The sequence below is a fragment of the Poecilia formosa genome, unplaced genomic scaffold (assembly GCF_000485575.1).
Source record: "Poecilia formosa unplaced genomic scaffold, Poecilia_formosa-5.1.2 Scaffold106, whole genome shotgun sequence".
Lineage (NCBI taxonomy): Eukaryota > Metazoa > Chordata > Actinopteri > Cyprinodontiformes > Poeciliidae > Poecilia > Poecilia formosa.
Genome location: NW_006800045.1, coordinates 255,551 through 269,387, shown reverse-complemented (window position 1 = coordinate 269,387; position 13,837 = coordinate 255,551). Strand labels below are relative to the sequence as shown.

At 39.0% G+C, this 13,837-nt stretch overlaps 1 protein-coding gene across 4 annotated transcripts in view; it reads right to left on the bottom strand.

The window, feature by feature from the left end:
- prkcda (protein kinase C, delta a) overlaps positions 1-11,040 on the bottom strand; it is a 29,844-nt gene extending 18,804 nt beyond the window's left edge. For 3 of the 4 annotated variants that reach the window (XM_016675112.1, XM_007559666.2, XM_007559663.2), the window contains exons 1-13: positions 10,943-11,040; positions 6,821-6,950; positions 6,489-6,688; positions 6,341-6,407; positions 4,848-5,004; positions 4,364-4,395; positions 4,154-4,239; positions 2,698-2,827; positions 2,520-2,620; positions 1,570-1,663; positions 1,316-1,446; positions 1,021-1,194; positions 842-933 (exon numbers count right to left, since the gene is read on the bottom strand). In XM_016675112.1, coding sequence (XP_016530598.1) covers positions 842-933; positions 1,021-1,194; positions 1,316-1,446; positions 1,570-1,663; positions 2,520-2,620; positions 2,698-2,827; positions 4,154-4,239; positions 4,364-4,395; positions 4,848-5,004; positions 6,341-6,407; positions 6,489-6,688; positions 6,821-6,929 — 1,373 coding nt within the window. In that variant the 5' untranslated portion in view covers positions 6,930-6,950; positions 10,943-11,040. Of the gene's footprint in view, positions 1-841; positions 934-1,020; positions 1,195-1,315; positions 1,447-1,569; positions 1,664-2,519; positions 2,621-2,697; positions 2,828-4,153; positions 4,240-4,363; positions 4,396-4,847; positions 5,005-6,340; positions 6,408-6,488; positions 6,689-6,820; positions 6,951-10,522; positions 10,547-10,942 lie in introns of those variants that run through there. The other variant, XM_016675111.1, reaches the window with a different exon arrangement.
- Positions 11,041-13,837: the final 2,797 nt, after the last annotated feature.

Here is a 13,837-nt window from a genome sequence, read left to right as displayed (position 1 = left end):
TATTTTCCGTCTTTGCAAAATTGCTAAAGCTCAGCCATATTCCATATAGAGCAGCTATGAACGCTGTTTCAGTTTCTTCCACAGAGTCCCAGTTGGACCCAGGTGTGGATTCTGACTGAACACATGAAAGTGCTTTCACCTAAACTACACACTGCAGCTGTGTGATTAGAGCCATTGTCCTGCTGGAAGGTGAACAGAGACTGTTGCAGCCTCCAGCAGTTTTTCTTCCAATGTTGCCCTTCGTTTACCTCTGATCAGCTTCTCTGGCCTTTCTGAAGAAAAACATGCCTAAAAATGCACATCACACACTATTACATTTTTCATTAGTAAAATATAAACCAATATAAGTCATGTACTGTTTTCCTTTCACTTAACATTATAAAGTACTTTGTGTGTGATACCTTTGCAAGCCACTGAAATCTTTGCTTGGGAGAAATTCTTTCAAACATGGTACTTTTTGAAACTTAGTTGGTTGAATTGCAGCCAAATGTTGAGCTTTATCACACTTTCTATCACCAGCTTGCCTTTTGTTTTTCTGGAGGGATTCCCGTAGTGTGATGAGAGGTGGGTGGCAGTAACTGATACCTCCCCACAAACAGAACACACAATGCTACAAGGTTTTTTCACTCTTTACTCTTTAGCTTTAGTCTGCTAATAAAAAGAAGCAGATGCATATGAGCCAGGCTCCAGAGCACTATGTGCAAGAAAAAAAACAACATGCAGCAAAAAAAAAATGAGCATGTTCTCCTCTATACAGCGAGGGATCAGTTAACCCACTCTCTGATAACAAATCTAAGCTTTTAAGGGTCAACGTTGAGAAACGACAGCAGAAGTCACTTACGTTGCTCTGTTAAGATCGAAGCGTCCTTTTTCCTGGATGTGAAACATCAGATCACCTCCGTTCAGATACTCCATCACAAAGAACAGATGCTCCTGTGGAGAAGATCCAAATCGAGAATTGAGAGCAGCAAAGAAAAGAAAAAAATGGCTAAATGGCTCACAGTTGAGGAGAAGGATTACCTTGGTCTGGAAGGTGCAGTAGAGGTGAGTGAGGAAGGGGTTTTCCCAGGCTAAAGCCAAGACTCTCTTCTCTACCATCGTGCACTCCACGTCATCATCCATGAGCACCACATCCTTCTTCAGAGCCTTTATGGCAAAATACTCTCCGCGGCCCTTCAGCTCTGCAAGGAGGACCTGCAAGGAGAAAACAGTAAATGCCAACATTTAGATAGGCGCCTGGTGATTAATCAGTTTTATTATCAACTGTCTATAATCTACATTTTCCACTGCAGATAAAGCTGATGAGTGAGGGTACCTTGCCAAAGCTGCCTTTTCCTAACACCTTGTGGAAGACGAAGTTGTCGACATTGACGCGGGTCAGGTGGGTAAGACGAGACTGGGGTCTTTGGGCGGATCCCTCCCACAGTTTACCGTACGGAGACCCATCTAATACACAGATAGCAATAAAAAAAATTCACAAACCTGCTTCAAAGCTGTTTCCATGTAAGGGGTCCATACAGAACAGAAATATGTCAAGTAGATGCAGATTAGAGAAATGTGATTACGTACCGTTGATTTCAAGTCCAGCAAGTTTGTTTACTTCATCATATATTCCAATGTCACCAATATCAGGCAGGTTGGGATCCGAGCGACGAGTTGATTTCTGGTGGAAGGCGGGGGGTAAAATAAATAAATAAATAAGAAATGTTATAGAAAAGGTTCATCATGCAGCTGTGATAAGTCCACACACCATTTGAGAGAGTAATTTCTTCACTTGTTAATGTTGCTGTTATGTTTCTCAAAAATAACGAGGATTTGTAAACTGTTCAGGTCTAGTGTCACATTTAAGGACTTTTTTGACAGACTTGAAAAATCTTTACATTTTAAGGTTAAACTCTCTCCGTATTGGAGAAATGTGAAAACCTAAGACATGCTGGTGCTGCTCATAAAGATGTCTAAAACAATGAAAGGTGGCTCTTTTACTGGAGTAATATGTTGAGAAAACTAGGATTTTAACTTGAGCAAGTTTTATATTAGGGTAAAAATAATTCCTCATTTACATTTGTTTTTGATAAAATTACTGCTGCCACAATTAATGGGGCCTCAAACATTTCCAATGTGTGTAACTAAGGCATTTTATTCTCGCATGCTTTCCTTTTTTAAGTTGGAAGTTGAAAAACATTTATTTGTTATTCTTTGACAAAGGGAAACTGTTCAAAATGGGGAAAACCAAAGACATGCCATTCAGGAAAAACAGAAAATGGGTAAATAATTAGAAAATTTCAAACAACTGCAAACATGGCTGGACAAAGACCAAAGTTTACAGTGCCGTAATGCAGTGAGATGTTATGCAAATGAGATTAAGAATGCATTTATTTTATGAAGTAAAACATCACAACACAGATGAATAACTGATCAAATATCTGCCTGTTCAAAATAAATCTAATTAGACGAGTCTTGTGCACCATCCTTTTTCTGATGGTGAAGACACCTGACTGGAACATTTATGACCAACTCACCTGGCTAACTTGTGTTAATGCTTCAGCTAGAAGCTTCTGGTTGATCCCACAAAGGTTGGCCACTTTGTCCTGACACTTGTGATGAACATTCATGGCACAGTCTGCAAGCACAGTCAAACAAGCCGGTCAAGCACAATGGCACAAAGCTGCTTCCTGTTTCACCATCTCTGTGCTTTACCTTCACACTTCAGGCCCTGCTTGACCAGACCCCACAGCAAGCTCCCGCAGTGATCGCAGAAAGTAGGGCTCATGTAGTTGTAGATCTTGAAACGGTGGGGCATGTCGATCTTAAAACGCTCCTTCTGGAACTGTGGGAATAAGGAGGATTTCTCTAATGACTCGCAGTAAAATAATCCTGTGCAAACTGGAGACCTGCAATGTCATTTCTGGTTTGTGTGTTTCAATTTTATCAGATTTATCTCTCAAAAGTCTCACCAATGTCTGATGGAAAGTCCAACAGGCCTGTTCCTACTGCTGATTAAAGTAGTGCTGGATAATGTCCATTTATCTCTCACTTGGACTTCAGCAATATTTGTTAAATATTAGTTTGAAGACAAACTAAGGCAATCGTTATTACTGCAAAAAGTAAACTTCACAAAACAAGAATAATCAAAAGCAATTTATCTTGCAGAATAAGGCCCAGGGAAACATTTGTGATCTTTTAACTTGTATATCTTACTTAAAACAGACTAGCAGCATTTTTCCAGGTGCATTTGGTTGAGTAATTCCATTTAAAAAGTAAAACTCACATTTAGAGTTGAGCAATATATCAAATTGCTTCTGACCTGCAATATCAATAATGTGTGCAATATCACAAAGGAGTCCTTGGATGCTGTATTTGATGCACAATTATAGTTATTTTTGTCTAGTTCAATGCACCATGATGCTTGAATTGCTAACAGACTGGTCTGATCTAAATCCCTGGAGAATCTGTGAAAGGTGAGACTCAACAATGCAGAAGAGGTGAACGATGCAACCTGGCCTTCCTGTGTGCCTGTACTGTACATGAACACACCTGTTAATAAGCAGTCGTTACTGTTTAAAATATACATTTTATACAGTCTGAGAAACTGAATGTTTTGTTCCCATTATCTGAAAGCCAGTCTCATCATAATTACCAGAAATGTATTACTTTCTGTCACGAATCTGTGAGCTTCACTTTTAAACTGAATTACTAAAAATAAAGCAATAAATGAAGTTTATATTCTAATTTCACATACCCAGATTATCTCTTTAAAAACAATGCATATGTACAAAGACACCAAAAAAGAACTGTATCAAAATGATATGATGAAGTTTGTTTGTCAAACTTTAAAATTAAATGGTGTCTTTCCAACATTAAGTCATTTTACACATCATGTGTCTGGAGATGTACGAAATGGTCTCACGCGTTTGAAATGCAGCTCTCAAATCTTTGAACATTAGTGCTTATTGAAAGATCTTAACTGCAGATAGATGGTAATACCACTTATACTACATTAAGATCAATCTGAGGATTAAGATTAAAAGAAGATGTACAGAAAAAAAAAAAAGACAAAAAGTGAGAAAAGCCCACGCTGGACTGGAAAACAAACTGGAGGCATATGGAGAACGCTCACATACAGGATGTGCTGCAAAACCAGTGGGTCACATACCACAGTATCCCGACTGTTGGCCGCAGTACCGGTGCATCTGCCTATGATTTTGTCTATGCATTTCTTATGGATGGCTGCATTGCATTCTGTAAAAAAAAAAAAAAAACAGCACTAGAGAATTTTACCCTTATGTGTCATCACATTTCAATTATAGCACAAGACACAGATATTTTGCTCTCTTCCTAAAATTAAATATTGATGTAAACTCACGTCTGCATTTGTAGCCTTGCTTGTTGAGTCCCCTGTGGAAGAAAGTAAAAATGAAATGAATGAACTCGTTTCCATATTCCTTTTTTGTTTCCTTTCCTATATAATGCCCAGTGTGGATTGAAACATCCTGATTTATTGGTAATATTCACTCTATAATTACTGAAATAAATGGAGACCGGACGTTGAAGAATTTATGAGAAGCCGAGGAGTCATTTGTCTGATTTAAAGATTAGGACTTGCATTCTAAGAAAAACAAGTGTTAAATAATTCAACAAGTGAAAAGAATAGAACCACTTATCAAGATGTAAATCTGGAGCACGATCTCTTTAAAGCTCTCTGGCAATCTAGCACAAAATGCAGCACATCGGTGCATCCACACGTAAGGTGTTTAATTCCGTTTTTACTCTTCCATTTTGTGTGTGGTTGCCATTTATTTGCTGACCCTAAGCAGTTTTCTAAAGACTGAAATATAAACTGGACTGACCAGACAAATTCCCTACACACAGAGCAGAAAGTTGGCTGTCTGAAGAACGTGGCGATGAACTCGTGGTTCTTTATGAAGTGGATCTTCGCTTGCTTAATGGCTCCTCGTCTTCGGTTGAGTGTAGGAGCTTCTTCCTCCTTCGCAGCGTGTTTGCTCTCTTTAAAACAGAGAAACACCGTTCAGTCATTGCACAATGTGTGTAAGAAACAAGTGAAAAACTTCAGCACAAATGGATAGCCTTACAAATATATAATGTATTATGCTTTAGCTCATGATAAAGCTTTGCTAAAGTATCTATGGCGCTTAAATCTCTTCAATTAAAATACAAACATTACAGTTCTTCAATTCTTTATAAAACCACTGTTTGCAGCTGATTTTTTTTTTTTACTCATTCTTATTTGTAAAGCAGCTCAAACTCAGTCAGCGTGGACGGCCAGGATCTGTGAATGTCAGTTTTCAAGTTTTGCCACAAATTTTCAGCTGAATTTAGGTCTTGACTTTGTTTGGGCCGTTTTGCCACATGAATATGCTTTGGCAAAAATCAGCCCATGGCTCAACCTCTGGCTCATTCTCAGGAGTACTATTGAACTCAACCCATGATCCAATCTACCCCGAACAGCTTTGCTATCCCTCCTGAGAAAAAGCGCATGACTCTGCCACCACCATGCATCTCCATAAGCAACGTTTCCCTCGGAAAACTTGCTAAGCCTGGTGGTTGGGCGCTAGGGCAGCCACTCGTCCAGCGACCCGTCGTGTTTTTGAGTTAAAAATGTTTAAAGTTGACAGAAAATTTGAAAATATCACTTGACAATTATGTGTTATTAAAAGATTGGAAGATTAACACCTGAACACCAACTATAAAATCTTTAAAAATGCAAACTTTGCGAATTTTAAAAAGACTTAAAAGAATAAGCAATGCTTAGCCTGGTGGGGCACAAGTAAAGCCTGGTGGCCCGCCAGGCTATCAAAACACTGGGGGAAACCTTGGTTAGGATGTTGCGTTTAGGATTTTGTGGAATGATGGCCATCTGCCAAGAACAGTATTTTATATGTAGGCCCAACCCGGAGAACCTTCTGCTGCTTGTTTGCTGGGTCACCTGTATGGTGTTTGGCTCTGTAATATGTTCAGAGCTGGGTGTTTTGCTTTTTTTTTTTTCATAACCCAACCCTGCTTTACACTTTTACACAACTTTATCCCCAACCTGTCATCTGTGTTCCTTGATCTTCATTTTCTCTAACAAATCTCAGAAACATTCACAAAAAATCTACATCAATGTTAAAATTACACTATACAGAGATGGACTGTTTTCCAAAAAGGTGACTTTTGAATGATTGCAATTTGTTGCAGTGGATTTTATTGGCTGGTCTCAGGCTCTATGACATTAAATCTCACTGGAACATATTGAGATTTGTAGTTTTGAAGAGACAAAATATGGAAAAGTTCACAGGGTGTGAATACTTTGTAGGGCTGTGTAGCGTCTAAAGCTTTTTACCCGTATCCACATCCTCCAGAAAATACTGCACCGCCATCATCACTTTCCCTGATGGATGAAGATCCACCTGAACACAAAACAAGAAGCAGGTAAATAAAAACCCCCTCATGTTTGTCCAAATTTGAGACGGGGACGTTCCATGTCCTACCCAGAACTCAGCTCGTCCGTTGGCTTTCTTGCAACGCTCGGCGAGAACAGAGACGCCGACGGTAACCTCGGCCAGCGGCTCCTCCGCCGTCTTCATCAGCAGTATCTCAAGCACACGCCCCTCGTAGATGTGTGCGTCAAAGCTGGCTTTCCAGGCCGGGTACATGGTGGGCTTTCTCTGAACGAGCGTCTTACCTCGTTCTAAGAGGAGGACAGGAGTGGCGACAGAGGAAACAGTTTACCATTTGGTCTTTTTGAACATAAGAAATGAGAAAACCTGCAAGAAACGTTAAAAAGAAGTAGTCCAGCGAATGTAATCGAAGATTGTCTCACCTGTAGTCAGAGCTTCCTTCATCTTGATTGCACAGAAAGGCTGGCCAGCCAGAGGAGGCAGAATTCCCATATCGAACGAGTTGAAGGCGATCCTCAAGAAAGGAGCCATGGTGCAGAGTAGCAGGAGAACCTTTCACACACACATACACGTGCTGGATTACTGCGCTGGCATTTGTCATTCAAACAGCAAGACTTTGAATTTTTATAGCACAAACACGTCACAAAATTTTAGAAACACACGCAGCAGAGCAGATTTCTGGATAGTTAGTAAGAACAACATCATAGAAAAAATAAGATAACGCTGGTTTCGTAGCTGTTGGGAGTCTCTTCCTTTTCTGCTCTACTTGTATTCTTGTATTACTTGTATTATTTTAAATGGGTTTTTTTTATGTTTTAAGAAACAAAAAAAAAAGATTGGTTGAATTTCTTTATGCGGAGTTCGATCGTGAGCCTTTATCCAAGTCTGGTGTTGGTAAATGTCAACCCAAAACTAGTTCTGGCTCGTGGTCACTTCCCTTTTTTATAAACAAAGCCAATTCAGACAAAGTTTATTTTTTTAATGGGAATCAGTAGATTTACAGTGTGCAAAAATTATCTTTACTGGACGAAAACAGTCGACCGTAAATCTGAAAAAAATCCTCTGGAAATAAATAAAAGTAATGAATTATGAACGGTGGTGTAAGAGATAAACTGTGTTTTCATTGGGACTCTGGCAGAAAACTGCTGAAGGGAAACAGGTTGCTCTCCTTGTTGTAAAAGGACAAAAAAGACATATATAGATATAATATAATATATGCAGAAAATGACATAATTGTTTGTATATATATATATATATATATATATATATATATATACAAACAATTATGCCATTTTCTGCATTCAGAGCACAACTTCCACAACAGCCAAAGCAAAACCCATCTTAGTGCATGCAATGCAAAAACTAAATATCTGCTGATGCTATACGATCCCTTAGCATGGCCATGCAGGTTTGCATAACTATTTGGGTAGTTCCACACCTCCATGTACAAACTGCACTAAACATCAGCCAGGGCCGATGCTGCTTTTTTATTTTGCTGTCAGAGGACAGTTTCAGCATTAAAGGCGTGTGCCTCCACTACAACGACAGAACAAGCCTTAACACGTTGCTAATCCAAAGCCAGGCATGCTGTGCTCCACATTCAGCCTAGACGTTATTCACATCCCTGAAAGCATGGCGCCCACAGTGAGACTGCAAGAGACTGGAAAAGTGTAAGACCCTCCTCCATCCCCGCCCCGAATAAAAACACAGAAAAACACACCAAGTCAAGAAAATAGTGCGCACTAAAGAGAAAGGTCCTGAACATCAGAGTCGCTCGCTGCCGCCGCTGTTGTTGTTGTTGTTGTTGGCTGTGATGTCATGGGGTTTTTCGGAGTTAATCAATAAGAAGCACAACGTGCGATTGAGGGCAGGGGTGATTGACTGGTTTGTGTGCAGCTTCGATTTGTCCCATCTGTTAAGTTCACCGCTCACGTTACATACAGCAGCATACAGTAAGCGTTAAACTTCCTGGTCAGAATCATAAAATACTCTTCATCATGCAAAAATTCATGCATGCATGAAAAATGGCAGGGTTGGTGGAGAAGCAAATGCCTTTACATTTACCATAGAAGAAGATACGCAATGAGTCTCACACTTACAGCCTGGGCCTAAAGTATCTCTATGTGTTTTTGAAAGATTGCTCTTGCTTAAAACTGATAAAGTACAAAACTGGGTCTGGTTGAGACTTAATAAGGAAAGATTTTTAAGTTGTATGCAGTAACAACTTAAAATAAATACAGATTAATGGGTCCTGGAGGTTAAAGCTTGTTAATTTAAAAAAAAAAAAAAAACAGAGAAAACTTGTGCAATCTTAAAATAACTACAATCTTTAAAGATGTTGCAAACTTAACATTATTAAACTCTAAATTGCTGTTAAATTTGCACTGGATGGTTATTCACATGGGAAAAGGAGGCAGGAGGCAGTGCACCACCAATAATCTTCCTGTGGGAAACGCATACAGAGGAGGAACTTGTCTGATGTAAAAATAAGTCAGAATAAAAACACACACAAAAAATGCCATATTTTTTACTTTCTCTGCTTTGCTTTTCTGCTAGGAACGACCGGGAACTCTTTACATTCATAATTTTTTACTACATTTATCAGACAGGAACGTCATTGGTGGAGAACCAACACCTACCTCCATTCGCTCATCAGATTCTCGGTAAGAAATCTTTCACTGCAAATGTGATTATGGATTATAGGTTTATAAAAAAATCTCATTCGCATTAATCAATGTGTTATTTTTTTGTTGTTTTTTTTTCTTTTTAGACTGGAGTTGCTTTAAGACAGCAGAAGTCCACTTTGGTCTCGGCTTCAGCCTTCAAGAACAACTACTGCTAATCTAACTTTAGACTAATTAAAGGCACTAATAGCAGCCATACACTGCTGATCAGATATTACAGCTTACAACTAAGCATGCACCAGCTGCCAGTATCCACTTTTATAAGGTTTAAAAACCAATAAAAGTTGTACGTCATCCATACCTACATTTTGATTTCCTTTAAATGAGACGCCTGACAAGCAGTGCAGTGCTGTGCCCCTCCCCAACTGTTGCTGTGCAGTGCTAGCCAAATGGTTGAAAGAAAACCTCTACAATTTGCTTTTACTTAGAGAAAAACACTAACTTGATTGTAAATATTACCTTGTGAACAAAATACAGTTGGCAAAGAGCCGACTGCAGGTGAGCTATTTAACCTGCTAATGCTAACATACTAACAAATAGCTGAAGGGTGAAAAGAGCATAATATTCTAAGAAATATACCAATTTACATTAAAACTCCTAAATGTGTCTTTTAAATATTTTTGCTCAAATTGATGTATAAAAAATGTACGACAAAAATTATAGATAATTTTTTTTTAAATCAAGAACAGCAGTAGGAGTAATCGTTTATTTCAAATAAGCAAATATACGATGAGTCATATTTTTTTAAAAAAAGTTGTAGATCTCTACAGTTGTGGTTAATTTTTTTTTTTTTTTACTCAAAGTTTTTGTACTCTTCACACCAACAAGTTTACAGCAGAGCCTCGCCACTTCAGAAATCCTGAACTATACCCCTGACTGACTTCTAACAGCGGCATCAGGAGCTTGGCTCTGACCAAGATAAATGGAGAGGAAAAATCAACAAAACCTGAACAATGCTCCATTGTTTGGATGAGACTAGAACTTCTAGGCATTTTTCTGTCTTTTAACGACTCGAACATCAAAGTACAGCTGCACTATTATTAGAGGTCCGACTTGTTCTTCTGAGAGCTTAATCGCAATTAACTAAATGTCAATCATGGACTCTAAAGTGAGCAGCCAATCACTTCAGCCGGTGCGTCTGAATCTTGTGTTTATGCAACAACGGATGTGGTCGCTCGTCAGTTGGCTGACAGATGTCATCTGCTGTCTGACTCAAACAGAACCCCACAGCCAGATTGTCCTCATGAAAAATCTTACACCCCCGTCCATGTTGTCCAGATCTGCTCCCATGCTCTCTCCACGTTTGGATTAAATAACAAACTGAACTGCCATATGTATCTGCCACGCTTTTTAAAGCATAATAAATCCAACTAAAGGCTCCGATGGAATAGTTAGCAGAGCTGATTAAAAACTAGGGAGCGGTCTAGATGAGCGCCTCACCTGTCGATACTGCTATTTTTCCTTAGCTGACCCCGCAGCGCCATCGTTCAGTCTGATAGATCATTAAATCCGTCGCGACCTTTCAATTCATAAAAGCAAGCGACAAGAACTACTTCAATTGTTAAAAAAAAAAAAAAAAAAAAGTACCTGCTGGCTATTTGCGTTGTTCTAAAATTGTTCCTACACACTGTTACTGTCATGTGGCGACGCCTTTTTTTAGGTAGACCGCACAGAAAAATGTCAACTTCAGCTCCCGCTACAAGTCAACGGTTACAGATTGTTCCTCAACAGATGAAAGGCGAAGAAGGAGAAAAGCCACCTATAAGAAGAGGTCTTTGAACCAGCTTTCATCAAACTGGAGGCTTAAGAGGCTCAAACTTTGAAAAAGTGATAATAAAAACAGAATAACAGCAGTCTCACCTCGTCCTACAAACTCAGCTGCGGCTCTTCTTCTCCACAGCCCGATGAAAGTTACTCTTTCTTCCTCTCCTTTTTTCGCTCTGTGATTCTGTCTGTTGAGGAAGTGTGGCACATGTATGGCAGGCCGATGTAGAATATAATCTGACCCCACAGCTCTGGAAAAAACTGGGACCACTTAAAATGATCGGTTTCTCTGATTTTACTTTTTGTAGGTACATGTTGGAGTAAAGTGAACGTTGTTATTTTATTCTATGAACTACTGACAACATGTCTACGAAATTCCAAGCAAAAATCTTGTATTTATTTTCAGAAAATGAGAAATGGTCAAAATAACAAAAAAGATGCAGTGGTTTCAGACTTTAAATAATGCAAAGAAAACAAGTTCATATTCATTTAGAAAAAACAAAAAAACAAAACTGATGTTTTAACTCAGGAAGAGTTGAGAAATCAATATTTGGTGAAATATTTGGTTTTTCAATCGGGTTCAGTGCTACTTCCACTGCCCTCAAAATTTTGGAAAAACCTAAAAAAAAAAAGTCATCTGACTAAATGAGATTTTATATTACTGTGTGTATAAGATTCAATGCAATACAAATCTTCATGAGAGGATGACAGATTTATTTATTTTTAATTATTATTATGGCTATTACTGAGTCCCATATTCAAGGCGGCCATCTTGCTTTGAGGCTTGAGTTGGGAGAAAAGCTGATCCAGAATAATAAATTCTAAATTTAAAACTGATTTTATCAACCTTTCAGTAAAACCAACACATTCTACCTCTATAGAGGAAAAAAAAATAACAAAAAGGACCAGACCTGGCATCAACCACCACCAAGTGATTACAGCACAATTGTTTCCATTGTGACATCCTGGATGTGCTTTGAGTTTGGAAGGCCAGTCACTCAGGTTCGCCACTGTTCTGTGTTTTCTCCATGGTGTGCTGGAAAAGACTTAGAAACAGCTTTCTAACTCTTTAGAGACGGATAGATGTCAGCTCATTTCACCTCAGAGCTACACAATAAAAACACAGCCAGGAAAGCCCCATTATGGATCAGCTTGCGGGTTACCACCTTTAGGGGGATTTCCCTTTAATGCTGCCATTTCTGAGGCGTCTTCATGCACTCTGTTTTTCTAGGACCGGCAGTGCTGTTTCACGCTCTCCTCTGAATGTTAAAATCTTTACCAGATTCCCACAGATCAACACATTTCTCAGATCAGACAGAACACAAAGACTTTTGAATTTCTCTGTTCTGGCTTCACCCACAGATGAAACAGCTGTTTGCTTTGCGTGGCGTTGCACTGATTCTGGTTACAGGTTTGTCCCTGTTGCCCAGTTGGATTGGAGGATTAATACTGGTGTATCAATTTCAATTAACTGTCAGGATCTTTCAGTTGATCATGAGGCGAAATAAATCAGAAAAGGCGTTGCTTGACTTATTGCTTTTTGAGATCCGTCAGCTTAGTTGGTGTTGTCAATCAGCTACTGTTAAATTAATTGATTTCTGGACCATAAGTATCTGACATCAAACATTGGGTAAAATTGAATGAAACTAAACTCTTATCAACTTTGAAGCTTTCCAAAAATGTGGCTATTAAAAGTTAATTCATGATTTAACAGTAGGTACAATAATTTTGTTAAATATAGCAAATAGACTTGGATAACTTTTTTCCTTCAATAAACATAGTAATTATTTGGAAGCTGCATTTTAATTTTTTTTAGGTCAGCTACTATAAAATAATGTTACATAGAGTACATTGTACTGCTCTAAACTGAACTGATATGAACTGAATTTGGAGTTAATTGGATTTTTGCATAACTATTCATAAATATACCAAAGAACTCAGAGATGACATCTGTTGTATTTTGATTTTATGTAAAAATGAATTCAATTGACTTAACAATATGAATAGGCAGGATGTCGTTTGAGATTTTTGAATTGTTGATTTCAGGTAGGATAAATGGCAACCAGAACAGGTTTACAATCCACTTTGTCGACTGGGAAGAATTAATTTAAGAAAGTTTCTCCGCCTGAAATTATATGATAAAATGACTTGCCGTAAGGCGCTCCTCTTTGCAAGTTGTGACGTTTACCTGGTATGCAGACACGCGGGGCGTCTGTGTTCCCCAACACAGACAGAGTAGGGCACACAGTTGTCCTAACTCAAGTTATTAAAGGCTGTTTCAAGTATTATGAGGTTTTTTTGTTTTGTTTTGTTTTGTTATTATTTATTTTTATTTGTTTGTTATTGCTGTACAGACTTGCATGCAAAAAACATCTCATGTGTAATTTTCCGTTTCACCCCCTGGGTGGTGGTGTAGGTTCATCTCTGCAGACCTGTTGCTCACCTGGGCTGCAGGCGAATGAAACGCCTCGCCTGCTTGAACTTCATATCTGCATTGCCGGTGAATTTGCCCTAGATTACTTTCTGGTATGAGGGGGAAGTGTTTGTGTGGCAGGAGGTGGAGTCACATGGCTGGGACTGTAGTCTGCAGGGATAGTTTTCAGCAACAAGGTTGTGCAGAGGGGGGCTGTGAGGAGGTGGCAGATTTGCCTCCTGCAGTCGAAGAATATTGTGTGTTTTTGTTTGTGTTTTCTTTTCTTTCTAGCACATGCACCTCAAACTATCCATATTCCTTTCTATGCCTTTTTGCCTGTATCCACCCCCTCACACACACGCACGCACACACACACACACACACACACACACACACACACACACACACACACACACATCTACACGCATGTGTACAAATGAGCGCAAGAAAGAAAGGGGGTTTATGCCAAGTGAGCTATTCTGATCTGATTATACAAAAGAAATATTGGCTGGAGCCAAAAGAGACCTAAATAAGGAACGACAAATTCCCCATGGATGAGTCACAATTAAAGGTACACT